General features: G+C 43.5%; 1 protein-coding gene across 6 annotated transcripts in view; it reads left to right on the forward strand.

The window, feature by feature from the left end:
• Positions 1-26,036, forward strand: part of GPATCH2L (G-patch domain containing 2 like) — a 44,314-nt gene extending 18,278 nt beyond the window's left edge. For all 6 annotated transcript variants that reach the window (XM_090033744.1, XM_090033746.1, XM_090033743.1 and 3 more), the window contains exons 9-10: positions 10,154-10,251; positions 16,875-26,036. In XM_090033744.1, coding sequence (XP_089889870.1) covers positions 10,154-10,251; positions 16,875-17,047 — 271 coding nt within the window. In that variant the 3' untranslated portion in view covers positions 17,048-26,036. The remainder of the gene's footprint in view (positions 1-10,153; positions 10,252-16,874) is intronic.
• Positions 26,037-26,758: the final 722 nt, after the last annotated feature.

A 26,758-nucleotide genomic window follows, 5' to 3' on the forward strand; every position in this document is an offset into this window, starting at 1 on the left:
GTGGTGGGTTTAGAAATAGGCTTGTCTTGATGTTTTGGAAACCCATTATCAGTTTGCTTTGCATGCAAGAAAGGGCTGGGGTTTTGGGGGGGGGGTGGGTTTCCCCCTTCAACTTCTTGTCATCTTTTCTGAACACTAGATACAGTTGTGAAAGGCTTTTCAAAGGCACTTGGTGGATATGTGGTTATCGGGTTCAGTCTGTTCTCCTCCCCTATGAAAGTGTTTACTTCTCTGGTGGCTTTTGGTGCCATTCATTTGGCAGCACAGTGAGCAGTTTGGAACCATCATTTAAACAGAGCCGCTAGCCAGAATGCTCAGTACAGAGCCATGGGTGTGCAAGAAGGGCTTTTTAGTGTCAAGGAGAATGTTCTGTGGAGAGGGTTTCTTGGGAAGACTCAGTTGAAAGGTTGTATAAATTGTACTGTACCAAGATTTCCTTTCTTGCTTTATCTCTGCGATGAGGAGAGATTTCATTCAAAGTGCCTGGGTAGCGCTGGGAATTTCACACCCATCATTAGAAGCAGTTTTGTGTGTGTGGTGACTTATTAGTGGTATAATTTTATTTTGCAAAGCGAGGAGAGTTTCCTTCTTTCTTGCAGCTCTCCCCAGGGATAGTTGGTGTATTAATTTGCTGTATTGCCTCCTGGCTGTTCCCAGGCTGTTTTTCCTCTTCATCATGGAATTTTTAATGGCCCTGCCACCTCTTGGGAGGCGTGCAAGGAAGAGTACCTCGGGGATCTCTTTCCTTTTTTCACATGCCTATAATTACTCTCCTTTAAGAGCACAAAGTGTTTGCTAATCATGCCTCATCTGTTAAGGTTGCTTGTCGATGCAGCCTTTTAGAACAAGCAAGTAGGATCCTTAGGCAAGTAGGTCCATGCAAGGCTATACCTGCCCACAACTATCCACTTTTTCTTGCATCCTAAAATAGTGGTTTGAGCAGCCCATGGTTTTCTTTGTCAAGCTTCTTACAATTAATGCACTTGAGTTAACTTTAAAGCTCAAGCAGGGCACATGGTTCAATATTAGGACATTCTGTCATTCCATATTTAGGAAGCTGTCTTGTGTTTGCTGTTGCACCATTGGTCTGATAACACAGTATTCCCCAGACTGTGGGTGAGGTTTTCATAGTAACTTGACCCTTTGCTACCCCTTCATCTGGGCATTTGTGCCTATTGGAATTATGGGTGCAGGGAGGGCAGGTGGTTTCCAGTGCCATTTGCTGCTTGGCTAGCTTCCAACGTAGAGCTGAGGTAGAAATGTGTTTACTGTTCTTATTGATGGTTAGAAGAATAGAGGCATGTTCAGTAGCCAGAGCAGCAGCAAATTTAGATTAAGAAGGTGTAGTTGAGAGTTTAGAAGTGTAAGTCAGGGAGACATTTGATCTATGCCCCTGAATCAACAATAGAGGCCTGTTGGCATGTGCTCTGGGTTAGTTCTAACCAACAGAGCAGTTTCCCCAGGCAGTGGAAGGGGAAATCTAATATCTGCATGGAACAGAAGACAGAAATCTTAGCTTTTCCCCTTAATACAGTGTTGGTAGTACTGGGTTGTGGATTTTGTAGCACTGTTAAAATAAAATTGCTGGGATGCCTGTGCTGGCAGATACAGCTCCTGCAGTGTGAGCACAGACAAGAAAAATCTTGTTTCTTCTCATCTGGATCTATGTAGAGACCACTGCACATATGTATTTCCCTCAGTATATGGGAATGATGAACTGCTGAGGATAGCTGAGGCCAGAGGACAAGTGTGGATAATTGCAGGTTACCCCTTCTCCCATGTTTGTATCCCATTTCTGTCACTGCAACCAAATGTTCATATTCTCAGAAAATTTAGTATGTATGCACAGATGTCTTTAGCAGTCAGTTTTTTTTCATAGAATCATAGAAAATCACAGTTGGCTCATCTTTCTCCTTTGAAACCTTCCCATCTTCTTTCCCACTTAGCTGGAGCACTTCTCTCCCTCTCTGCTAGAACCTAGTTGATATTCTGCGTGGGAAGGGGCCTCCAGAGGTCATCTAGTCCAGCCCCCTGCCTGAGGCAGGATCATCCCTATCCAAGCTGTTCCATACAGCCATAATCAAAACTCCTCCATAAGACTGCCTTCAACCCTGACACAGCATAGACCTAAGGCATAACCTGCCACAAGTAAAGTAGGGGAATCATGTCAACCAACTGTCTATATAAAATGTTGTCAATATAAGCTCAAGAGGTCCTGGATAAAGGGCCACACACCTCGCTACAGAGGAAGGGAAAAAGCTTCACAGTCCATACTAGTTTGACCGAACGATAAAATTCCTTCCTGACCCTAAATGTGGAGATTTGTCTGACCCCAAGCAGAGGAGCCAAGACCTTCTAGCCAGGAATCTTTGGCTTTGCTCCTAGCAGGAGAATCAGAACACTCCAGTGTCCATCATAGAGGACATAAAGGCATTGGGTTTTGTATCAATAGAGGACAGAAGACAGCTGGACTGGCCTCTATGATGCCCACCCTACTGGTGAATGTCTTTGGCACAGACCATATGCACTTCTGGGTTTAAAGTCGAAGCAGGCAGAGGGGGTCCTGTTACCCTTTTTTTGTTTGGAATCTTAATTATTTGGGGCAGTGGAGGGTAAAAAAGGAGACTGTCTTGTGCACAGGAAATATCTGCTGTGTGATTTGGTATATGGGCTGTGCATGGTGGCTTGCATGAGCACCTTGTAGTGATTTACGCACGTATGAAGTGCAGATCAGACTTGGGTGCCCAGCTGACTGCATTTCAAGAGGAGGAGGAACTCTGTTCGTGCTATTAATTTTGACCTTTGAAGCCACCATAAACAGCCTTTGGTTTTACCTTAGGGCTAGAAAAGCAACCTTATTTGGCTTCTGTTTTCTAAGAATGCAGCAACAGCTGGCTGGCATGATGCTTTAGTACCAGTCTCCTTGTTAGAAGTCTGTCTCTATTGAATACTTACTTTAACATGAGGGTAATCTTACCCTGTGTTTGAATGACATCTTTAACTCTCCCCATAACATTTCTGTAGCGTAGTCCAAATGCTTTGCTTCCAAGTGTAAGAATAGAATATACTTCGTATAGATTATATCAGCAACAAACAGCAGTATGAGGTAGTAGCGAGAGCCTTGCATCTCAGGTATTTTGTATGCACACCAGTTTCTCAGGAGGAACTAGACTGAGTCTCATAATTTTCAATTCTTGTTTTCCAGCAAGGAGCTTTTCACTGCAGCTGAGGGTAGTGCTTGGCACAATTACTGTTCTGTAGAGAGCTCTTTATCTTGCCTAAATGTTACCATTTCAAAGTTTTTGGATAATATGAAAAATAGGGGGGAAAATGCCCAGATCTGTTAAAGAGAATCTTCTGCCATGTTTGGTGGCATCTGGTTTCTTTTAAATATGGCTTCTTCTGAGTATGTGTTTCATGGCATGAATTTACAGTTTAGGCTTGGTTTTCATCTCTGAGCTGTTTTTAGGGACTTAAGTGAAGTGAGCTGGTCTTTCTCTTTCCAGTTCCTTGTAAGTGGGTGTCCACATTACAAATAAGCTGCCATTGCAGTAGGCACTAATATGCCATCCCTTGAAAAGCTCAGGCCTAAGTGACCTATATTCACTGGATGCCTATCTGCTCCTAAGGGAGTGTTTCCCAATTAGTGTGCTGCAGCACACTGGTGTACCATTCAGCACATCCAGGTGTGCCGTGGCATTTTGGGCTGGAGCCACACCCCCCACCTGCTGCTGCTGTGGACACAGACAGGGAGTGTGGCTTCACCCGGGCAAGTTTTAAAGTTGCTGTGGCAAGGTATATTTAACTGCCCCCCCCCTTCCCCCCACACCTGAACCTAAATCTCCCTCCAAAATTAATTTCTTCCACTAAGCATGTGATGGTGGAAGAGGATGCACAGTCTAAACTGTCCTGACACACTATGGGTACAATAAAACACAACCTTCTCTTGTCTTAAGCTTCTCAATACATGCAACTTTGACTGGAGAGAGCAGCAAACCTTAAGCATTCCTGTGCTTAACTTAACAACAAAAATAGGGGAGAACCCCAATTCTCCAGAGCCCACTGTGATGAAAATTATCACTATTGGGGAATAACCCAGATTTTTCCCATAGAAACATATTCTTGCTGAAGTGAAGTTCTCCTGCTCTTAGACAGGATCCTTGGGTACAGCTCTCTGATTACCTCCTAGGATTAATCAACATTCCCAGTTATGATGGAGCTCTGTCCTTTGGTGCCATGGTCTTTGGGTAATAGAGTAACCAGGCAGAATTTCTCCCCCCTTATTCTTAATGTTGGGAGCGCATGACATGAGAGAGGGCTTTTAATGTTCAGCTGTCAGACCCTCCCACAAGACCTGTCTCTTTCTGACTGCTCCATCTCAGCAGCCTCTGATAACTTAGGCATGTGTCTGCTGTTCATTTACTGTCCCAAGCAGCACCATGCTCAAACATGCCACATTGCTTCCTTAACTGGTGGCAGTGTAGTGTGCCCAGCTTAATTGTCACTGCTTAGGCCTACTTTTGGTTCAGAAAGTAGCATGGAAAAAGCAGCATGACATTTTTCAGCGTAGCACTACCTGCCATGGCAAGTAAGTAGCATCACTTCTTAGCTATAGATTCCCAGTTATGTAGGATAACAGTGCATCTTGTGACTGGAGCTAGTGAGTGGAATCTTTCCAGGTTAGGACTCAGCTTTTTTTGTTGTTGTGTTTGTCAGGAAGTGTTTTATCTGTACCCTTTATCTGGCCTTCCTGGTTGTTTTACAAGGCCTGCTGTTGAACTAGACTAACTTGTAGTTGAGCTTTCAGTAATCCAATAGAGCTATCCAATCCCTATCCCTTTTAACAAGACCTGCTTGAAATGCATGATATTCACAGAGCAGTGCTAAGGCTCCCTGCTACCCTAATACATGTACTAGTGTAGATTTGTCCCAACATTTGGCATGTCTTGTATGCAGATTTACAGTGCCTGTAAAGTTCACTGAGCATTTGAAATTGATGCTTTTACCACCAGGTCAGTCAAAGTTAGTGGGTAATCAATAGGTTCCTGATTTATTAACTAGAGTGTGGGTGATCAATAAGGGATACACCTGAATGAAATACATGTTACAAGGACAATTTATGACCTCTGAGCCTTTGTATATTAGCAGTTGTGCTACTAGATGTGGCATCATTGCTAAGGTCATGTTTTTTCTGCAACTGGAAAGTGGCTCCACCTTTTACTGTTGCTGTAGTGAGAGATTCTGAAATTTCCTCTACTATGAGTCTTCCTTTTTCTCTGCAATTGCAATAAAAAGGTGACTGAGGTGCACAGAGCTGAGCTTGGGATCTCCTAGCTCTGTTTTCTGGCGGTTAGGGCAAGTTGCTTAAGCATCTCTGCCTCCATGGGGTTGCTTGTGCCCACCTCCTTTCCAGGAACATTGTGAGGATTAATTAGTTAATGTTTGCACAGTTTTAAAGATAGAAAGTGTTATAGAAGTGCTAGATATTTTGTTTTCTGTAGTATTGTAGCTTGTTTCATATAGTTCTCTAGCTAGTAATCTCATCTTGCTTTATTGACACTAAGGTGCAAAATAAAAATCTTAGGCTATAAAATGTTAAGCTTGTATTTCTTATGGACACCTGGAGTCAAAAGACCTATAAAAATATGCTGCAGTTATATCAGATTCTGTGCACTGTTACTGTGTTTTTGTTCACAGTTGGCTATTTGCTTGTACAGAGGTCACTTAAGTGTCCAGTTAGCCAGTTGTATGCATAAATTCCTGATCCGTGTGCATAATCATTAAATAAACGTTTCTGAAAAACTTTACCCTTTGGGTCAAATTTTCAATAGCTTTCAGCTTCCTGCACGTGCTGATCTGCCCTCAGAAAACTGACCAGTTTATACATTGGGCCCTTAGTGGGACCTGACTTAATTTTTTTTCATTGTCCTGTGAATAACATTTTTTTAGTCTTATGCAGGAGACAGATCTCATAGAACTGTGCAGGACTGCCTGGGCCACTGAGTCTAGTCTTCTGTAATGAATGTTTGTCTAGAGGGTCCATAAGAGCATCTCCTATGTCCCCTTTTGCACTCTACAGCCATAATGCACCTGACTTAAAAACAAAAAAAAAAAATTCCAAAAAACATTCCTAGAAACCTTCAGTGCTACAGGAGGAGAGCAGGACAGATAAATGTTGCCATTGCACTGGCAGGGAATTTGTTGGGCAAAATACACTTATGATTCCAGGAAGTGGGCCGTATTCCCACTCTAAAGCAGAGCTGTTTGATTGTGTGGCTGGGGGGCCATGTGCAGTGCCAAAGTATAGCTCCTGGGCCACACATGGTGCAGGCCTTATGCTGTAGGCCTGAGCCCCCAGGATGCACCAGTGGCCCACGGCTCCCTGGACCCTCCCTCTCAGCACAGTAATGAGAGAGGAAGCTACAAGGGCCTGTGGGCCAGATGTTAACCCCTTGCAGGCTCTGTTGCAGCCAGTGGGTTGCCATGGACAGCCCTGCTGTAGATACAGAAAACTCCAGTGGTCTTTTCCAGTCTGACCCGAGTGAAAATTACCTCCTGGGCTTACAGCTGGCAGTATGTTTAACCCAGAACAAGATATACCGATCGAGAATCTGAGGCAGAAGTGAGTACCGTTAGGAGTACTAATGTACCCCAGCCAATGTCCGGTGCTTCAGAGGAAGATTAAGCACCCCCAGAAGCCAAATGATATATTCGGGGGGGGGATCTTTTTGGTCCTTGCAGGTAACTAGCAGAAGCCCTGAAGCATGGGTTTACCAGGCGTCTCCTGCATATGTCAGCAATCTGCATGTTTATTGTGCCTTTTTATGGGGATAGAAATGCTTGAAATCTGATGTCGCATACTCTGATGGCTGCTCCAAGAACACCTTTATTCTGTTGCACTGTCCGTTCCATAACCTTACCAAGACTGTCTTGGGGCAATTCCTGTGCCTCACCCCCACTGCTTGAATTGTAAGAACATTCCAGAACATCACTTCACAGTGCAAAATGCAGAGTGGGGGGCACTTGGGGCAGGCAATAGCAAATACACAAGAGGACTGGGCATCTGAAATACTACCTCTCCTCCAGACAGAAACAGTAGTTAGGTGCCTTCCTACGACCTTAAGTTAGGTGCTTGCATGAGACTGGAAGTCATCACTGGTGCGGTGCCTGACTATATAGCTTAGGGAGAAAGGGGGCCCTGGGTTTCAGTCCTTGCTCCTGGGATCTCTTACACATTTGTCATTAAATAAAAAGCATTTGAAGCAGGAACTATAATGGGGGGGGGCTCCCAGGGGCATGTCCTCTTCTCTAGGCTATGGTCAACTCCACTCCTTCCCCACTCTTGTCCTTTTTCTTGCCTTTTTTCTCTCTGAACATCTGACTCTTGCCTGCCTTCTTGTCCAGTGGCCCAATTTCAATATGGTACATGAAGAGTACGTGTGCCATGTGTCCAGCCTAGCATCAAACCTGGTAGATTAGGCTCTTTCTTGAGAGGTGGGAGTTCAAGTCCAGATTTCTCATTTATGGGGCACATGGTTTAACCTAGTGGTGACTGACCTTTTAGGCAGGTATGTCATAATTTAAGCCCTTCCCTCTCCTTGAGTGCTGTTCTGATCCCTGCCTCAGAGACATACCTGATAAAAGTCTGGTGTGCCATCCTGGAGGCAGAGGGTGTTCAAGCCACCAGTCAAACACAGTGGAAATGGGTCAGGAAACTGTTGTAAAAGAGAGATTGCTGCCAGAAGCCAGGTTAACCCTTCCTTGGCCTCCAGAATTTTATATGGTGAGAGATCTGAAGTCCTAAATTCAGGGCCAGCTACAGGGCCAGAGAAGGGTTAACTTGGCTTTTAGCTGTGACATCCGGCACCACCTCTTGCAGGTATCTCCACTCCTCTGCTTCCTGCCTTCCCTCAGTCCTGCTCTTTTCTGTGGGCTGGAGACTCAAGTCCCCTTGCCTCCGTTCTGGTACATCCAGGGCTCTTATGCCACACAGCAGCTGCTTGTGCCACCTATACCTCTTGTGGGTTAGCCTTGCTTTAACCACTAAGCTAATATGCAGGGGGTGGGTATACCTCCTCCCCATGTATTTGAATGAAAATGGCCCTGGAGTAGGTCCTCTGAGGACCAGCACGTGGGCATGTGTGTAAAACGTCACAGACCATCTGAAGACACTTCCTCAGCCTGGTGAAGCGTGTTTGTGTCTGAAAGCTTGCTAAGAAGAATTTTTCCAACTAGTTGAGTTGGTGTAATAAAAGATACTGGATTTATCCAAAAAACCTTGTTTGCCTGTGTCCTTAGACCAACATGGCTACAACCTACACCCCTGAAAAGTGGATTTAAGCTAACTTGAGGTGCTTGGACACTCTTCAGACACGATAGTGGTGTCTCTGGACATGTGCAGTAGCTGAAATTTAGGTGCCTAAAGGAAACTTAAGAGAAATCAGGTGCTTGTGTGGGTTGGGGAGATTCTTTGAATCCCTCTCTCGGATTGGGTACCTGAGTTCCTTTGTGAATCTTACCCTAAGTGACTTGCCCAGGGTCATAAAGACAGTATTTGGGACTTGAAGCCTATTTTATTGCTAAGTTGTGCATTTTTTATCCATTGTCTCATTTCTGGGGAGGTGTCTACTGCTGAGACTGCTGAATTCAGCTTCTTTGTTTCTTCCTATGAGCAGATATGCAAGTAAGTAGGTGGAATTAGATACTTGTACTTTTATCCAAGCCATAACAGTTAAATTAGTGCCACTGGAAATCATCATTAGGATTCCAGGCCAACATTTGTTGTAAATAGGCAAGTCTGTATCCTTGAGCTATGGATTTGGCATAGTTGCTAGGTCAGCAAAGCTGTACTGTGGGTTAGTAGAAACCAGAATTTGGTGTTTTCACCAGTTTAAGAGGTTGAAGATTATGAATTTGGTGTTTTCACCAGTTTAAGAGGCTGAAGATATGCAAGCTTAAATTTAAATTCATGTGAATACTGGTTCAGCTATATCTGTAGTGAAAATAGGCACGGAATTTGATAATATAAGTGCATCCTAAGGTAGCCCTGCACTTGCATTGTTTTGGGGAGATTATGAAATTAATCATAAAGGCAAGAAATTTTACTGTACTCTTTAATGAAAACTTAAATTCTGCAGAACTGGTGGAGACCTTACAGAAATGGTAATGTAGTATCCACCACATAAGCTATCCCTGCAAAGACTTTGATAACTGATGGGGAACCTTTAGAGGGCGTTAATATCTTTTGGAAATGAATCTACAGGCCAGACATGTGTCCTTGCTTTGGTATCAGAGCTGCTGAAAAAATCAGAAACATTAAAAGTGTGTCCTGAGGATACAGAGGGGTTATATGAATGAGCATGGGCAGATCCAGAGTAGGGTGCAGTTGCAGAGTTGCCACCCCTCTGTTAGATTATGCTGCAGGAACAGCTGCTGAAGACTTTTTTTTTTAAAGTCCCTGAATCAGGTAAGAATCTTCCCCTCCATGCCCAGCAGCACATTCCCTCTTGTCCTCTTTTCCCTCTGTCCTGCCTGCCACTGCTGCTGTCCATGACTGACCCAGGGGCAGAGAGAGCTCCAGAGCTGCTCCTGCCTTGCTTCAGCCAGACTGCTTGGGGAACCTAGCTGCTGCCCCTGGTTAAGCCTGACTCCCTGCACAGCCAGGCTGGGGTAGGGTAGAGCTCCTACCACTCCCAGGTCAGCCTGGGACAGCAGCAGTGGTGGGTGAGGGAAGAGATGATAAATGAGAGGGGAGGGGATGTGCTGCTGAGCACAGTGGGGAAGGGAGGGGATGCTGAGAGCAGGGAGTGAGGAGGGGGATTTTTACCTGATTCGAGGACTTAGTCCTCAGCTTCTGCTAGTCCTTTGGTGTGGTCTGCCCACCCCAGGGGCGGTGGGGGGCAAGGGGAAACAGGAGTGCAGCCACCCCTGCAGTACTGATTTCTGTTCCTGCATCCCTCTTTACAAAATCTTGAATCTGTCCATGCAAATGAGTTTCTGCTGTTCTTAGGTTTTTACTTTGCCTGGGATAAAGGCAAGATAGTTTGAGGCTGGTTGGGGTGGGGGAGAGGGGGGTTGATAGTTTTATGGTCAGTATCTTTTTTCTGGAAGCTTGTGTTAGGATCGATTTTAAACAGATTTCTTCCCTCTATAGACAAACAAATATACATCTGGGACCTCCTTGCTCAAGGGATATCAAGAGGAAACGAAAGCCAGCAGCAGCTACGGCCTCCATTTCCAGTCTGACTTCAGGTAACTTGGCTTAATCTTGTTCACTCCTGGCTGTCCATAGGCACTTCCTCTGAGGGGATGTTCCAGCACAAGCAGTGCTAAGGCCAAGATATTCGGAAGTGACTGGTGATTTGGAATACCTTAATTCTGTGGCTCTCTGCTTGAAAGGCCTTATCGTAGAGGTGTCAAACATACAGCTGTGGCCCACAAAGGTGAATTATCTAGTCTGCAGAGCTTCTTATGGTTCAGAAGACCCACCTCTGCATCTGGCGTATAGGCCCAGAAATTTGGTCGGTGGGGTGAATAGCAACAGTGTTAACCCTAGTAGGTTTCTGAGCTGCTGTTAGCAGAGCCAGCACCAAGCGGGTCAGTGCTGCTGTCGCTCACCTTGCTGTCAAGTTCCCAATTTGGGATCTTTTTTGGAGATGCAGTTCTGTGGCAGCAGGGCAAGCAGTGGCATCATTTACACTAGGCCTGTGTGAAGCAGGAAGTATTCAATTCAGCTTTGGATTCGACTGATTCAGTGATTGTTTTTTTTTTTTAAATCACTGTCCCAGTTCAATTCAGCTGATTCGGATTCAGAGATTCAGCCACTGAATCAGGCCAAATCTCCTCTGAATTGAACAGGCAGTGGCAGCGGTGGGAGTGTGACAGCAGTGAGCAGTCACTCCTGCCATCTCCTGCCTGCTCCCTCAGCCCCCACATGGCTGCCCTGCCTGGCCCCAGAGTCCTGACACTTAACACCCCCCCACCCCCAAAAAAAAAACAAAACCAAAAAAACCCAAAAAAACCAAATCCCATTAAATGGCTGCAGCAGTGGTGATCAGGACGTCTGGGGGCTCATGGCAAAGCTCCTACACAGTGTGGGGCAGTGGGGATCAGTTGTCCCCCTGGCACCCATGCGTCAGCTTTCACTTCATGCGGGTGCAGTGTGGTTTGGTAGGATGCTGCAGGGGTCCATGCGCTGTCCAGGTTCTGGGAATGCTTGGGCTGAGCTGTGGATGACTGCTGGAGTCTCCCCAGCTCCAGGACAGTGTGCGGCACCCTGCCAAGCTGTGCTACATCCACATGATATGACAGCTGCTGCATGGGTGCCGGGGGGGGAATCCCTTCTTACCTGCACTGCGTTTGGGGGGGTGGGGGCTCTGCTATGAGCCCCCAGAGGCCCCGATTGCTGCTGCTGCAGTGGTGAGTGCAGGGCTTTTTGGGGAGGGGGTTTTTTTTGTTAAGTGCCAGGGCATTAGGGCTAGGTGGGGCAGTCGTAGGGGGCTGGGGGTGGGGCTGGGTGGGAGGGTGCTTTGGGTAGGGGAGACGAGAGCCAGTAAGGACAGGGGCTGGGCAGGGGTCTCCCCCATGGTCCCCTCCTTTCTCCTGCAGCCCCCTCCGCCCCCTTCTTACTGGCACGGAGCCTGGGTCCAGCTCCCTGCAGCGGCAAGCGGGACCACCCAAATCTCTGCATCAATTCATAGGCTTCCAATTTAATTAGGTCTTTTCAATGGGTCTCCCTATTTGATTTGGAATCGGGAGAATCGGGCTGAATCTCCTCCGAATTGAATCAGCTACCATAGCTTTGCACAGCCCTAGTTTACACCCTGCATTTGAGGGTCCTGATTTTCAACACAACTAGACTATTTGTCCTTTTGAAGATCATTCCTTTTCCAGGTATTTCAGGTTAGACATCTAAAATCATTAGGTAAATATCTTGGTGTTGAGCTAAGGTGAGAGTTCCTAACTGAGGACAGCAGGGTTGGAGGTAAGGGAGCACTGTCTGAAGATAGCTCAGTATTTTCAATAGCATTGTTGGTTTATAGTTAAATGAAACATGCCAGAGATGAGACAAGTGTATTATGAGTTAGTGGCATTGCACATTTGCACAGCAGGTAAAAGACCTGCCCAGTGAATGATCACAGATTGTTTGTATTGCTAGGTCACGTACTGCAATATTCTATGCCATTTTTTCCATTGTTCTCACATGAAGCCATGCTCTTTTGTAACTGATAAGGTTATGCCTCTTAATGTCTGGTGTGGCCTGGTGTTTTGCTCTTGTCTTTGAGAGCTTCCACAAGAACAGAACCCTTACTAAATGTAATGCCAATTCCTGGATGGACACTGAGGGTCCAACTCCACTTGGCAATACTTGCCACTACAAGTAAAAATGGACTCTGTTCTCTTTCTTGATTCAAGAATGTAATGCCAACAGTGCTGGTTTCTTTCTAGATTGATAATATTTGAAGTGACTTTTGTTTTTCAAGGTCTTATGAGCAGTTGCTCTGATACAGGTGTGAGTCTAAGGATCAGAAAAGCTTTTAAGAGGGTGGGGAGACAACTGCTTGAGCTGAGTGCCAGCCCACCTGTCTCCCCAAAATTCTTTATTTCTTCAAGCAGTTACTATGTGGCCCATATTTTCATTCTGGCTTATGAGCAAATTATCATTATGAACAAATAGCAAGAAAGTTTGGCCAGGAGTGATTTGGAGAGAGAGAAAAGACTGAGGTGTAGGAAATGGTAGGGAAGACCATAGAAACTAGAGCGGATGGATAGAATTAGACTGCCACCTTTTCTGAATGTTGGAGGATGAATAAGAATAATGGAGCTGGAAAAAAGTCAGGTAACCTGCCCAGGCCAGAATATGTTATGCATCTGTACCATTCAGCTAGATCTCTGCTTCTTTATCTGCCCCCCACTCTCTTCTTACCCTCAGTTTGGTAGGGTCTTTATTTGCCAACATTAATGCTTGGCTATTGTGGATTTAGGATGCCCATTGCTGGCTTTGTAGATTACACAAAGATGATTTGAATTCTGTTGTGAGAGTTTTAATAAAAATAGATCTGTATAGCTAAGGAAGGGGTGCTATAGGGTTCTCTTTGTCAAAATTCTGTCTTATGATGGTCTTCCCTTTTGCATCCCTTATTTCTTTCAGCCTTTTTCTTGTTTGGTATGCAGCTTTTGTGGTGCATTGCTGATCTGCTGATCTATTTCTATGGCTTTAAATGCCAAGCACTTCACAAATTGTACTTGACTGCTTATACAAACTATATAGGTATAACTTCTCCCAAAAAATGAAATGCATCTATGTCTAGAGTGGAGTCTGACAGCTGGAAAACAGCACACAACACTGGCAGTTAAGTCAGGAAGGGAGAAGAATAGTGTATCTAGTATAACTGAGGAAAACAAAATGTAATTGTTGGAATCTGCACAGGATGCTTCTATTAATGTAATAACTTACAAGGAAAGTGCCACAACATATTTAATGACCAAAAACAATAAATATCTATCTTGCATCCTATTTAAATGTAGTCTATCCACTGGTACCAAGTGGTAGGGAGATTTGGTTCAGTATTACTTTCCAGGAAAGAGCTTTCTTTACTAGATAACTGAAACTGCTTCCTCTAGTACCTGTTTTTCACTAGAGACCTACGGTTCGTATACTAGGTATACATCCTTGTTGGCGCTTATGAAATCTGATGTAATCTCTCTCAGAGACGGTATGACTGCAGACTGCTATCAGGTGCTTTAATGAAATGCCCAGGACTACTTTTAAAATATATGCAGAATTAATTAAATGTAGCCTTCTATTTGTAAGGCAACAGCATGTTGGTGCAGACTTCTTCCTTCTCACAGTCACTAGTTAATGACATTTATTTAGTAACTTGGGTTTCCCAGTCCCTGAGTTAGCTTGGTAACTTCATTTTCTCTCACTGCAGATATCTCTTTTATTGGAAGAATCCTATTCCTTGTATGAAAGATGATTCACGAGGGTGAATGAGAATGTACCTGAGGGAAGGGAACAGGCATGAACACAGTGCTAGATTTCTCCTCCTTAAAATAGCTTCTTGGCTGAGTCCAACTGCTCTTGTCTCACTTGTTGACCAGGTCATGCTTCAGCAATCTTCTTTTTTTGCAACCTGAGTGCCCCATGGAGGTGAAGGACACAGCCCGAGCTGGCTCCATCAGTCAGCAGAACAAATGGGCTTGCTCTGCCTAACATCGGGCCATCTCGGATTCCACCTCTTTTATAGAGATGAGTGATGAAGAGGGGCTCGTTCCGCTTTGCCGCTGTATTAATACACATCGGGGCCAGCTCCCAGCACTAAATCACGCTACTGCATACATCTGTTATCGGACTCCTCACCAGCGTGATGAACAAGACTGCAGATAGAGGCTTCCTTGTGTCATTCTTTATAGGATTTTCCTAAAAGAATAAATAGCTCAAATCTCTGCCAACACTCTCCCCTGTCATTGTGATGAATTTAGCTTCTTTCTTAAACATGCAGCTACAAATCTTCCCCTGTCATGCGTGCCCCCCCCCAGTCCTCCCCCATCTGCAGAAAGTTTTGAGTTGGGTTTGACTGGATTCATGGTGTTAATAAAGTGTGCGTGAAATGCACATACTTGCTCTCTTCCCATGGCAGAAATGAAAGGAGAGACCTTGGGCTCCATTTATTTGGTCACTCAAGCTTGCTCTTCCCATGCCTCTTCAGCTCAGTAATTAACAGGGTTCTCATGCAGTTTGTTTTTATAAGAGAGGGCCATGTGCTCAAGCTTATTTAGATGTACCTAATAAGCTAAGGGGAACACCAAATCTATAGCTTTTCATCAGAGCACTAGCCCTTCTGTAACGACACTGCTACTTGAGACTACCTGGACTTACTCCTGCTGTTAAAATAGATGTTGCTAGATAAGATTATTCTGATGAATTGCCCCATCTCTTGAGAACAGTAGGAAGGTGGATGGAGAAGAATCGGGCAATGCCTGTATCTCTGGAAGTGGTTACTAGCTTCAGATAGTGCTGCACACTCCTCCTTGTGTAAGTGCTCAGGGAGGTTGGGATTCAAAACTAGTGATTTCCAGCTGGATGGCACAGCAGCAGCTGGAGGCTGAACTGCAGGGTTATTACCTAATTAAACCACATATTGTAGCTAGATCAGGTAGCCATGGGCAAGGAGTGATGTTAACATGCAGGATATCTGCATGGATATTGCAAATGGTCCAGTATAGCTTGGTCTGATGCATGCTGGATCAAGTTTTAACTACACTTATTCGTGTAACCCCCCCTGAAGAACAGACACTGATTTGTTGAATATCATTCTCCCTATCTTCTGTTTTGCCATATATGTTATCAATATAGGTAGCTATAAAGTTACAGTTGGTTGTAGTCAGCTTTGAATCTTATGGTCTGAGCTCTCTGAAACAGAAGAATTACTCTATTATTTTTCTGTAGTCAAAAAAAAAAAATATCAATTGAAAACTAAGAGCTAACATTTTCTGAGGGGGGTCTTGAGTCTATCAAGGTTGAGAACTACTGTTTTAATATCATCTGCAACACCTAGTTCAACTTCACTTTTTGCAGTTCCCACTTTGCGGATATTAGGAATAAGCAGAGAACATGCAATAGTATGGACTCCTATTTGAAATCTCTGGGATTATCTTGTGATTCAGGTTTACACATCAGCACGCTGTTTGAGAATCACTGTATTAAAACATATGCAAAAGGGTCTTTGGCTATAAAAATTAGGGGTTCATGGATAAAAAAATTTTGGACTGATACTGATGGCCAATTATTGACCAGCCATATCTGCTGATACCAGTCTGATAAGCAGCACGGAGAACAACATCGGGGTGGTAAATCTGTGTGGGGTGGGAAGCGGCATGAGGGGGCAGATCAGTATCCCCACGGTGAGGGAGGGAGTAGGTGCTGTGTGTGGTAGGTGCTGCCCAGCCGAGGTGGGGTGCAGGGTGGAGCAGTGGCTCATTCGGGGGGGGGGGTGAGTGGGGGTGGCTTCTGCTGCGTTCACCCCCAGGGGAGGCATGTGGGGAAAGTGCCCCCTGGATCTGTGCACAGGGTGAGGGTGAGCTGCACACTGAGGGCCAGGGCTGTTCTGGCCTCTTCCTGGTGGCTGGACTCAGGCTGGGTGGGCAGGTGGTAGTGCACCTTGGACGAGCCACCAGCTCCATTCTGCACCCTGCCTCAGCTGGGCAACACGTGCCCCAGCCCCACTCCCACTCCATTTCTCCGTGCAGGGGCCTCAGTCTGTGCCCCCCATGCCTCTTCCCCCCCCCCCCCCCCGCACACACACACACAGACTCATGGGCCAGATGCTGCTCTCCAAGCTGCTGGGGCTGTACTCGTGGCCCTGTACGTGCTCTGCCTGTGTGTGTGCATGTGGCATTATTGGCCACATCAGCCAAAAAAAGCCGGTTGCCAATAAGGTCAATTTTCCTTTTGTTGTTGCCAGTATAATATAGAGCAATGTATCGGTGCACCTCTAATATAAATAACAATGAGGAAAGAAATGGGGCCACTGTGAAATCAGGATAGGATAGATATTAAGGTTAATCTAGATCTGGCCAGACATGCAACTGAGTACTTAAGGTTTCAGTAAGGATGGTACTACTGACTTTGGGACAAAGGCAAGATGGCTAATGGAACCCAGATTATGGATATAGAATGTACCATAATCAAGGTGGGAGCCAAACTTGAAGGTCCTTTATATGCTCAAGTTGAGGATCTGATTGTTGCTAGACTGTTCTACAGAAAACTTTGATTTGTGTAGGCTGATGTGAAGTTACTGGTTCTAACTCTTTCTTCTGCCCTTTGTTCATCTTCCTCCCCATTCTGCTTTTCTTTCTATTTTGTGTTCCAGCAACTTTACCTGTCCACATGGATGCAGCGGATTCAGCCCTGCCAGCAACACAGTCCCAGAGGTCCCAGAGTTCTGACTGGACGGGTAGGACCCAGGCAGCTGAGAGAACCACTGCCATGGCCTCTGCTAACTTTTTTAAAACACCGCAAGAGAAGAGCCCTGGATACAGTTAGATGGAGGCATCTCTCCTCATAAGAGCCTGTTGGAACTCTGAAATGTTGGACTTTGACATATGTCAACGTCCAAACATCTTGTTTGGCAATAACCATGTCTTCAGTGTTGGTGCGTGATACGCATTGTCATTCAGACTGAGCTGCGTGCCCCACATCCCCAAAACACGTTTGTGAATCAGTGTAAAAAGTAACTGTTGATGTTGGGACTGTGGCAGCTTTTTAAAATGTTCCTGCTATTGCTGTGAGTATTTATTACGCACTCATCTCCCATCCAGCATCTATTAACATCTGCTGGGGTATGTACAGAACCTTTTGGTTTCACAGATGTTGAACTTTCTTGTGCAGCTGGTTACTCCTGGGGGCATATTATTTGTTGCTGTATTCAGCATTTTTCAAGAGAATCCCACTTTAGGTCTGGGGAGGTAAAACTGTCTCCGGCAAGGACAGAAATAAAGGCCAGCAAGGATCCATGGTCAGAGGGGAAGAGGAGGGAGACAGAGAATGCAAACCAGGTTTGAAATGTGCAGCTTGAATTCTGGATTAATAAAATGTCCAGAAGCCTCTTGCTAATGGACTTGAGTTAGGATGGCTCTAATGAAGCAGATGTGTGGTTATCCATTCAGAAGTCCTCTTGGCTTACAAGCAGCATGGCTTTTCAGAGCTGTTACTCTCCCATGTGTGGAGTGTCCTTAGTCTTGCCTCAGTATTGTATATTCTTCCCCATATCTCCTGCTGGACAAGAGATTGGCAGAACTTATTAGACATAAATGAACAGACTAGTGTTATGAGCGGGATCAAGTGGCTCTAAAATGTCCTGTAAGAAATGCATCCATGGGAAGTGACAGAGGAAATGCTAGTCTACCTTTAGTGGATGCTCATTTTCAGAAGCTGCTGCAAGCATCCCCCAGGACACTTGAAGTCAAAGTCCAGGTGCCATTGTACTTACTGAAAGCCATTTAAAGTATTGGTTGAGTTCAAAACACTCTCTCTGTAGAGACTGGACCATTTCTTGTGTCTCATTCTTCCTGCTTTCTTCAGAAAGTACTGTTTTGCAGTGCGTATTGGGAGGGTCTCTCTGTCTGTACTTGACTGTAGTCCATTCTGCAATATATATAGGAGGGTTCCCTCTATCTCTGATAGTATTTCACTTTGCAGTATTTATAGGAGGGATCCTCTTCTCCCACATCTCTTTCCCTTTATCCCTAACTGCCCTCTATCTTCCAGTGTAGATGGGGGATTTTTCCCTCTTTCTCATTTCCTATATCTCTGAGCACGCTCTGCTTGTTTCTGCATCTCTTGAATGACCTGTCTGCAGCTTCACTTTGCTTTATTTGATAATATGCCTATATAGCATATACAAAGGGCCTATTACAGGCTCACTTGACAGCCCAAGTAGTTCTGTAGGCTCTTGAACATTTTCACATTGGTGGCACTTGTCAGGGTGCATGCACCCTTCTACTTGTTGGGTGGGTGAAGCTTCAGACAGGACTCTCTATTTAAGTATGTAAATAAGCTTTAAATGTAAGGGTACAGGGAGCACTTGTATGTGTAGATTATGGATTTGCATGTTTCACTTGCTTTGCAGTACTCTGCTCTCAGTATCCTATAAATCAGTTCACTGAGGGGTAGGTTTGATTGTGAACCTATAAGACAATGTTTTAATCGCTTTTAATTTGGGGGGAGGGGGGTTACAATTTTAAATGGCCAACCCTAAAACCACATAAATCTCCATGTTTTACATAACACAAAAATAAATTATAGCGTCAAATAACAATCTAAATCACTGACAAAATCAATTCTATTACAGAGGCATTGTCTAGATTTGCTCCATAGATGCCTGGTTATTCTTGGGGGGAGGCCCAAATTGGATTTGTATTTTGCAGTCCAAGCAAGCTGTCAGTTTTGTCCATGTAAAAATCTTTCTCAAAATGTCATAGCTTTTCCTGATGCATATTGCAAATGAATTAGGACAGGGAAAGCCTTTTTCCCCTGCTAAAGGAGTACAGAGGTGAAAGATTAGTTTGGATTATCTATGAGAGAACTGAAGGGCTTTGTGGGGAGAGAAATACTCATGTTTTAAGTTAGGGTTTTTACATAGCTTCATTTTGCATCAGTACCAGCCTTATTTATGATTCTTAACAAATTTATAAGATCCTAGGAAAATAGGGCTAGAAGGGACCTTTAAGTATCCTGTTCTGGTGCCTGAACATCCTCATAGTCAAAGGTCCTTGAAATCTCCAACCTAAATTTTTCTGTACTGCAGCTTCAGTCCTTAAAGTTCAGCCAGTTCTCCTAGACTCTTTCCCCTCAGACTTGCCTCCCAGGGGATCCTGCCCACCAGTTCCCTGAGTTTGTTGAAGTCTGCTTTATTGAAGTCCAGGGTCTTTCTTCTGCTGTTCTCCTTCCTTCCCCCTTTTAGGATCATTTCATGTTCACTGGCATCCAAGTTACATTCTGCCTCAACATTCTCAACCAATTCCTCCTTGTTTGTGACCAGTAACTCCGGAAGAGTTTCCCCCTCTATCTGGCTTCTCTACCATCTACCTTTCTACTACCTGTATCAAAAAGGTATCTCCAGTAAACTCCAGGAATTGATGATAACTCTTCATTAATAATAAAGCCTTTTATTGTTTGGGAGCAAAATAGGCTTCTAACTTTATTCTTAGTTATGGAAGCCATTATTATAGTAGAAAGGGCCATAAGAAACTGTTTGCATAATACAAAGGGGAGCAGAGCTAGGGGCTTTATATTGAAGTGTGAGGCAGGTGTGATCATTGGAAATCTGACAGATAAGACACACGGCTGCCTCTCTGCTAGTAATGCAGTGACAGGTTGCAGGTGCATTGGAATAGCTGTGGAGTTGTCACATGGTACCATATATCAGTCATGGTTCCTACATAATTTTTTAAAGGTTTGTTTCCATGAATATGTGCATGCATACTTTTTAGAACAAGCTGAAAGTGTGTCCACGGCTGCCTCCTGAAGTAAAGTGAGATCAGTGATTTGGTACTATTTGGCTATCTTCTTGGGCCTTCATCATAGTGATGAACACCTTTAGAGTAACCCAGGGTGGCTGATCTGTCTAAAAGCTCACTGGGGAAAGAATGGACGAATTTGGATTATTTAGTCTAGAAAAGATAAAACTGAGGAAAGACTTGATGACGGTCTTCAAATACAAAAAGAGCTGTTTAAAAAGGAGATGGACATAATGGACGATTAATTTCTTCAGGGGACAGCAAAAGGAGTAATATATTTAAATTGCAGCAAGGGAGATTTAGGTTGGATATTAGGAAGAAGTTTCTCACTATGAGGGTAGCTAAACATTGGAGTGGATTACCTAGATGGAGATGTATTCTCTCTGGAATTCTCTTATGTGCAGGCTATACGGACATGTTCCTGGCTGAGATGGATGAATCCTGTTGTGTGCATGGAGGGCTGGACTAGATAACCTTTTAAGGTCCCTTCCAGTCCTACTTTTCTTTGGTTCCTAAAAACAGGAACATGCTTAGAAACAGTTTATTTCAGGAATGTGTATTCATAAAAGGCATCATCTAGTTCAGAGGCTTAGTAGTGGTGCATATGATGTTTATTTGTTAGGTTACTGATTAGATTTCATCCAAGGCACTAGTAATCAAACAAATGGCCATTTTTCCAATCTTTGGTAGCTTTTATGAAGATCACTCATGATCTCGTTCTGTTCTTAATTGTCCTGCAAATACGTGTCCCTTGTTGAGTGCTACCAATATGCTTGGTTCTGGACGAAATACACTGGGCTGACATCTTCTATCTAGTAGAGTTTACAGTTTAAACTAGAAAAAGACTGTATATTAAAACAAAAACATACAATTTCCATTCCTAGTAATTACTACTAGGATTAACAGCCTCAGAGGATTCAAAAGATTGATTGAGGGGTGGGGAATGGGTTGTACAGTGGGAATAACATTACTGACTGGCCTTCACCCAGTGTATATGAAAATGGATCTAGATCCTCTGTGTTATTTTTCCAAGTAGATTTTAATTTTCTTCCCACGTTTTTAACTTCTAGTTGATATTTCTTTCTCTCTTTCCTTTGTACCTGAACTCCCATTTCATATCTCATGGGTTATCTCTTCCCATTTCCAAAACATTAATGAAGACATTAAATAAGGCTGGACATTGCAGTCATGCATGTGGCTTTGCATTGAACTTCTTGCCCAGCTCACCATGTTGCCTTTTATCATCTTTTTTGGCCTTGTCTATTGTAAGTCCATGGGGCAGTGCATGGGGTCATTGCCAATTTGGTGGGAATATTTTTGTTGTTGTTTTGTTTTGTTTCTGAATAAAGTTGTTGTGTGACTGTTGTATAAAATGAAATTCAGCAACATAACTGTCTGTTCTCCCTTAATCTACCAGTTTAATAGATCTATAATCTCTAAACTTCCCAATAGCTCTTAAAGGCCTTAGTAAGGATCAAGGCCCATTTTTGCTAGGTGCTGTACAAATGCAGATAAAAAGAAAGCTTATGATTTAAATATTTATCATTTAAGTGAAGATGTGTAATGAAGAGTGAACAAGGGATGGAAATGAGTGGCAGAAACCAGGGCCATTTGGGCTGGTTTTACTGTATGATGGAATGTTTGCAGCATGCGGAAATGCATCACTCCATAACAGTGATGCTTGCATGTTACTCTTTATCCTTCCAGTAATAGGTTTGTGCTCTTGTTCCCTGGACATCACTAACACAGCTGCTCATCAGGCATGTGATGAAAAGGAAATGGCCACAATGGCAGCTACAGATGTGTTTGGGTGCCTCAGTATTCAAGCCCTTTCCCCCAGTGAAGGAAGTAGAGATAAAAAAGTGAGCAACTCAGAATTAAAAAGGAATGATGCAGAACAGGAAGGGAGTTGTGCCCAGTGTCTTGAGGGACAGTTTTCTTAGGCAGAGCTACAGTAAAGCCTATTTCTCATCATGTACTAGGCAAATTGCTATATAAACAGTGGGCAAAATGGCCTGTTGGTAGCTTGTCAGATGGTAGCAAGGTGGCATAATCTCTTCCTGTCTCTAATGCTATCTTTAGTTTTATTCTCTTCCTCTTGCATGTGTGTTAATTCCTTGTATTGGAAGGTGTTTTGATTTTGCATCGGCTTTTGAAAAATTCCTTCACAGTGAAATTTTCAGTTTAAAAATAGATGGAATCATTAGCTTCTCTAGTCTGACCTCTTGTGTAACACAGGTCATTACATTTCATCTAGGTATCCCTATAGTGAGCCCAGTGATTTGAATCGCAAAGCACGTAATTCCTTAAGAGACTAAACTTGTGTGCCACAGGCAGAGAATGAAAGGGACCAAATTGTTGGCAATGCCTATGGCCCTTCTAATGTTTGGGAATTGATTAGGTGAGATGTGCCCAGTTGATTCTTGCAGGTGATCATGCTCCAGAGGGAGGTGAAAAGCCCTCAGAGTTCCTATGAATCTCACCAGGTGCAGAATTCCTTCCTGTCTCTGGACACGGCAGCCTCACCTGCATAGAAAGACGCACAGGCTGGGACTGAAAGACAGATTTTTTTTTGTGTGTGTGTCCTATCAGAGCAGTAGTCCATCCAGTTGGGTGTTCTGTGTTTGCAGTGACCAGTCTATTATGCTACAGAGGAAGATACAGATATAAAAATAGGACATATATGGTCAATTGTGCATAGAGGAAAAAAATCCTTCCTGACCCTTTACAGCAAGCAGCTGAAGCCCTGCAGATGAAATCTTAATTACTGTCATTGTCTTAACACAGAGCTGCATGTGCTACAGGCAGTGCAGGTAACCTTGATCTCTCCAGGGCCCATGAAGAGAGGGAATGAACAGGGGTATTCATAGGTTCACACTTGAAGACCAGAAGGAACAGTGAACCCATGCAGGACATAGAATTAATCTCAGCAGCAGGGTTTAAGCATGTCTTTTAAAAAGGGAGCTAATTTAATTATAAAGAATCTAATCTAGTGATTTTCAGCCAGGGTGTGTGAGATCTTTTTAAGGGGGTTACATAATATTAGCACTGTTAAATGTGCAAACACCTACACGTGATTCACTGGATATGCCCAGAGATTTCAAAAAGAAATTCATAGCATCAAAACCTTCTGACTTATTGTGGTCTTCATGAGTTTTTTTTGCAACAGAAGGATAGCTGTACTGTTTTTCTGTAATCAAAAACAGTGAAAACCAGGAGCTGGAATTTTCTGAGGGGGTGGGCCTTGTGTCTTAACTGGACTGAGTCCACCATACTGAGTAAGCTGTTCTTCTGTGTAACTACTGTCACTGCTAGGAAATAGCATCCTTATTTTAAAGTTGAAATTTGTCTGACTTCAACTTCCAGTCATTGGATCTTGCTTTGCCTTTGTCTGCAAGATTGTAGAACCCCCATAGCAGACATCTTTCCCCACGTGTAAGTATCTATTTATAGTAATCAAGTTGTCTGTATCCTTATTTTCAATAACCTGAATAAGTTGAGCTCATTACATATTGTAAGGTTTATTTTCCAACCCCCGGATCATGTTTTGCACCATCTTTTTTTGACCTCCTTGGTTTTCCTGTATCCTTAAAATCTGAACACAGTATTCTGGTTGGTTTTCTTATCAGTGCTGTATTCAGAGACCAGATGACTTCCCTACTACTACTTGATATTGACCTTTTCATACATCCAAGGATTGCATTAGCCCTTTTGCTCCAGCAGTGCTCTAAGTGATCTGTTGAGGAAATTATCTGTGATGACTCCTGTACTTTGAATTGCAGCTTTCCAAGACAGTGCCTCCCACCTTTATAGGTATAGTCTGCATTCTTCCTTCTAGCACTTTGCATTTGGCTGTATTAAAAAGTATTATTGGATTGCAACAGTTTAATCAAGTGATTCCAATCACTTTTAGAGCTTGGTCCATTCAGCTTATTCCCCCTCTACACCCCCGATAAAAAAATAAAAATTCAGAGTGGTTGGTTTATAGTGTAACAATTCTTTCAGGGGAGAAACTGCAGGGCAATAGAGGACCTTTTAATGTAGTAGAGATTAACAAAAACCAGTGGCTGGAAGCTGAAGCCAGAGCAATTCAAATGAGAAATAAGGCTCAAATGTTGAATAATGGTATAATTAATCATTGGAACAAACTACTGACTTTTAATGTCTTCAGATCAAGGCTTAGATGCCTTTCTGGGATATATTGTTTAGTCAAATGCAAGTAACTGAGATCAGTAGAGAGGTACGTATGTGAAATTCCATCATTGACTCTACAGAGGAAGTCAGACTAGCTGATCTAATAGTTCCTTCTGAACTCAGAATTTATGAAGTTATAGGGAAGATAACTACCAGTCTTGCCATACTGTGTGAGGATATGGTTTCTATGAAAAGTGGGTAGCTAAATGGGTATTGACTAGTATGGAAAACATCTAAGAGGCTAAAATGAGGGAAGATAATGCTGCGTTGTCAAAGATCTTCAATCATGGAATCAGCACTTGGTGAAACTGGGAGATGAGCAAGAATTAGTTTGTGGACCTACAGAGCTTTTTTTTCATGATCTCTTATTTGGACCAACTGTTTAGTTAGGGAAGATGTTAAACAATTTTTTAGGTACAAAGTGCCCTTTTCAGATCTGACTTTAACTTTGTGCATATATCCCCTGAACATATATGTCCTTACTCCATCCCTATTTAAATGCAGTGGACTGGAGATGATGTGGTGGTGTATGATGATGAATGTGCCATTTGAGTACCCAGTTACCCCTGAATTAAAGATTCCTTCATAATCAGGGTGTATCTTCTTCATGCTGAATTAGATGTTGCTGCACTCTTGGTTCTCTGCAGTATTTGTTGCTGTAGTAATTCAGCTTTACTTACTCTGTCAAATCGTTAGCTCAGTTGTGTAGTCTGCATGGATGTTCCTCTAAAACATGCATTGGTATCCCCTGTGTTGTTAGATGAACATCTTGCTGGGGTCATTTGACCCCAGTATTCTTTCCTGCCATGGCAGGGGGTCGGACTAGATGATCTGCTCAGGTCCCTTCTGACCCTAGAAACTATGAAACTATAAAAACAAGAAGTAGGCAATTGATTGATGGGTTTGCTTTTACCTTGATAATGTCAGTAGATTGTATGCTTGTGACTTCCTGCATTGGTATCCCCTGTGTTGATTATACTTTCTTCTGCAGTGCTGTAAAGGAAGCCTTCCTATAAAAGTGCCATGGTTGTGGCCCTGTTCTTAGTCTGACAGAGAAGGGAAAATAGTAGGCTCTCCCCTGTGGAACAGCCCTGCCGCATTCCTCTGAGAGGAAACGATGTGGGTAGAAAGCATACTGTTTCCCTTGCCAGTGTATTCTCTCAAACAAATCAGAGAGCAAGTCCCTTGTATAGCCCAGCTTTACAATGTGCCAAACTGCATCTCTCTACATGTTTTGAAATAAAAGTGAAATTCCTGATGATGGAGCAGTGCCTCATGATATAGATGAACTGTCACTCCAGAACCTGCTGCTAAAAATAGCGGTGATGTCTAATACTAGCACTCATTTTTGCCCAGACTGGTGTATCTGAGACCTCTGTACTAGAAGCTTTTCTAGTACTGCCATGAGCCTGGGCTGAACTAGCCCCATGGGCACAGCTGAAGCATAAGAATTCCTGCTTTCAAGCTTGGCTACACCAAGCCAAAGCAGCTATTTGGTTTTGTCCAGCTCTTCCTCCATGCATCATGGCGAGCCTATGTGGAGAGAGCCCCAGGGTGGGTTTTCCCCAAAGAACCTTATCAGAGCCATGGTCTACACATCATAAGTATTTTATGTGGTCATGGGATTTTCTATTACCAGCTCTTGGACTCTGGACTGTTAGGATCCTTTTCAGGGTGGGAGATGGGGAAAGTGTAAATAAAGAGAACTCTCTTGTTTGTGTTCCTTAGTTTAAAACATGACATGTATCCTCTAAACCAGGCTCTCATAGATCTTTGTTCTGACTGTAGAAACTGGAAATAAAAGCAATATACAAAATAAAGAGTTTTACGTGATGTGAGACAAATTGAGGCATGCAGTGGAATGTAAGAAGTTCAGTGACTTCAGAATTGAGGTCTGAGTAGCATAGCATGTACATCTTCCCACCTGCTCTGGTATAGCTTGATAGAAAAGTCAGTAGAGGAGGTTACTCTTATTTCAAGACTCAAACTTCAGTCTGCTGACTCCAGAAAGAAGGGTTTTCTATACCACATTTCTATACCGCATTTTCTCTTTAGCATTTCCTGGCTTCATTTCCTCAATGTTCTTGCATGCCCGATTTAGAATTTGAACCTTGAAATTCGAAGGAGACTACTTCTGCTATTTATTGAGCGGGACCAGATTTCAAGAATCCTACTTGAAATGAATGGCTTGGTCTCTGTTAAGTTTTTAGTGCCTGCTGTGTGTTTATTTCCTCAAAACTATCATCCAATCTTCACTGATTAGCTTAATCTTTAGCAAGTTTAGGGAACCCAAGGACTGAACAAGCCATGGATTTTGAACTCCTCTTTCACAAGGTAATGGACTCTCACAGTCACGATTGAGGCACATTGTGGTGGTGAGAAGGTAAGAAGTTCCCCTGGGCATTTTCTGTTCAAGGTACAAATTATAGGATATCATCATAAGACTTCACCCTCTCCCTCTAGCAATTTTGAACAATGCAAAAATCATTACATACTTTTAAATATAGGAAAAATGTTTTGAATAAAGGGTTGAGTTGGTTGT

The sequence above is a fragment of the Crocodylus siamensis genome, chromosome 2 (genome assembly GCF_052110815.1).
Source record: "Crocodylus siamensis isolate JL-2025a chromosome 2, ASM5211081v1, whole genome shotgun sequence".
Classification (NCBI taxonomy): domain Eukaryota; kingdom Metazoa; phylum Chordata; order Crocodylia; family Crocodylidae; genus Crocodylus; species Crocodylus siamensis.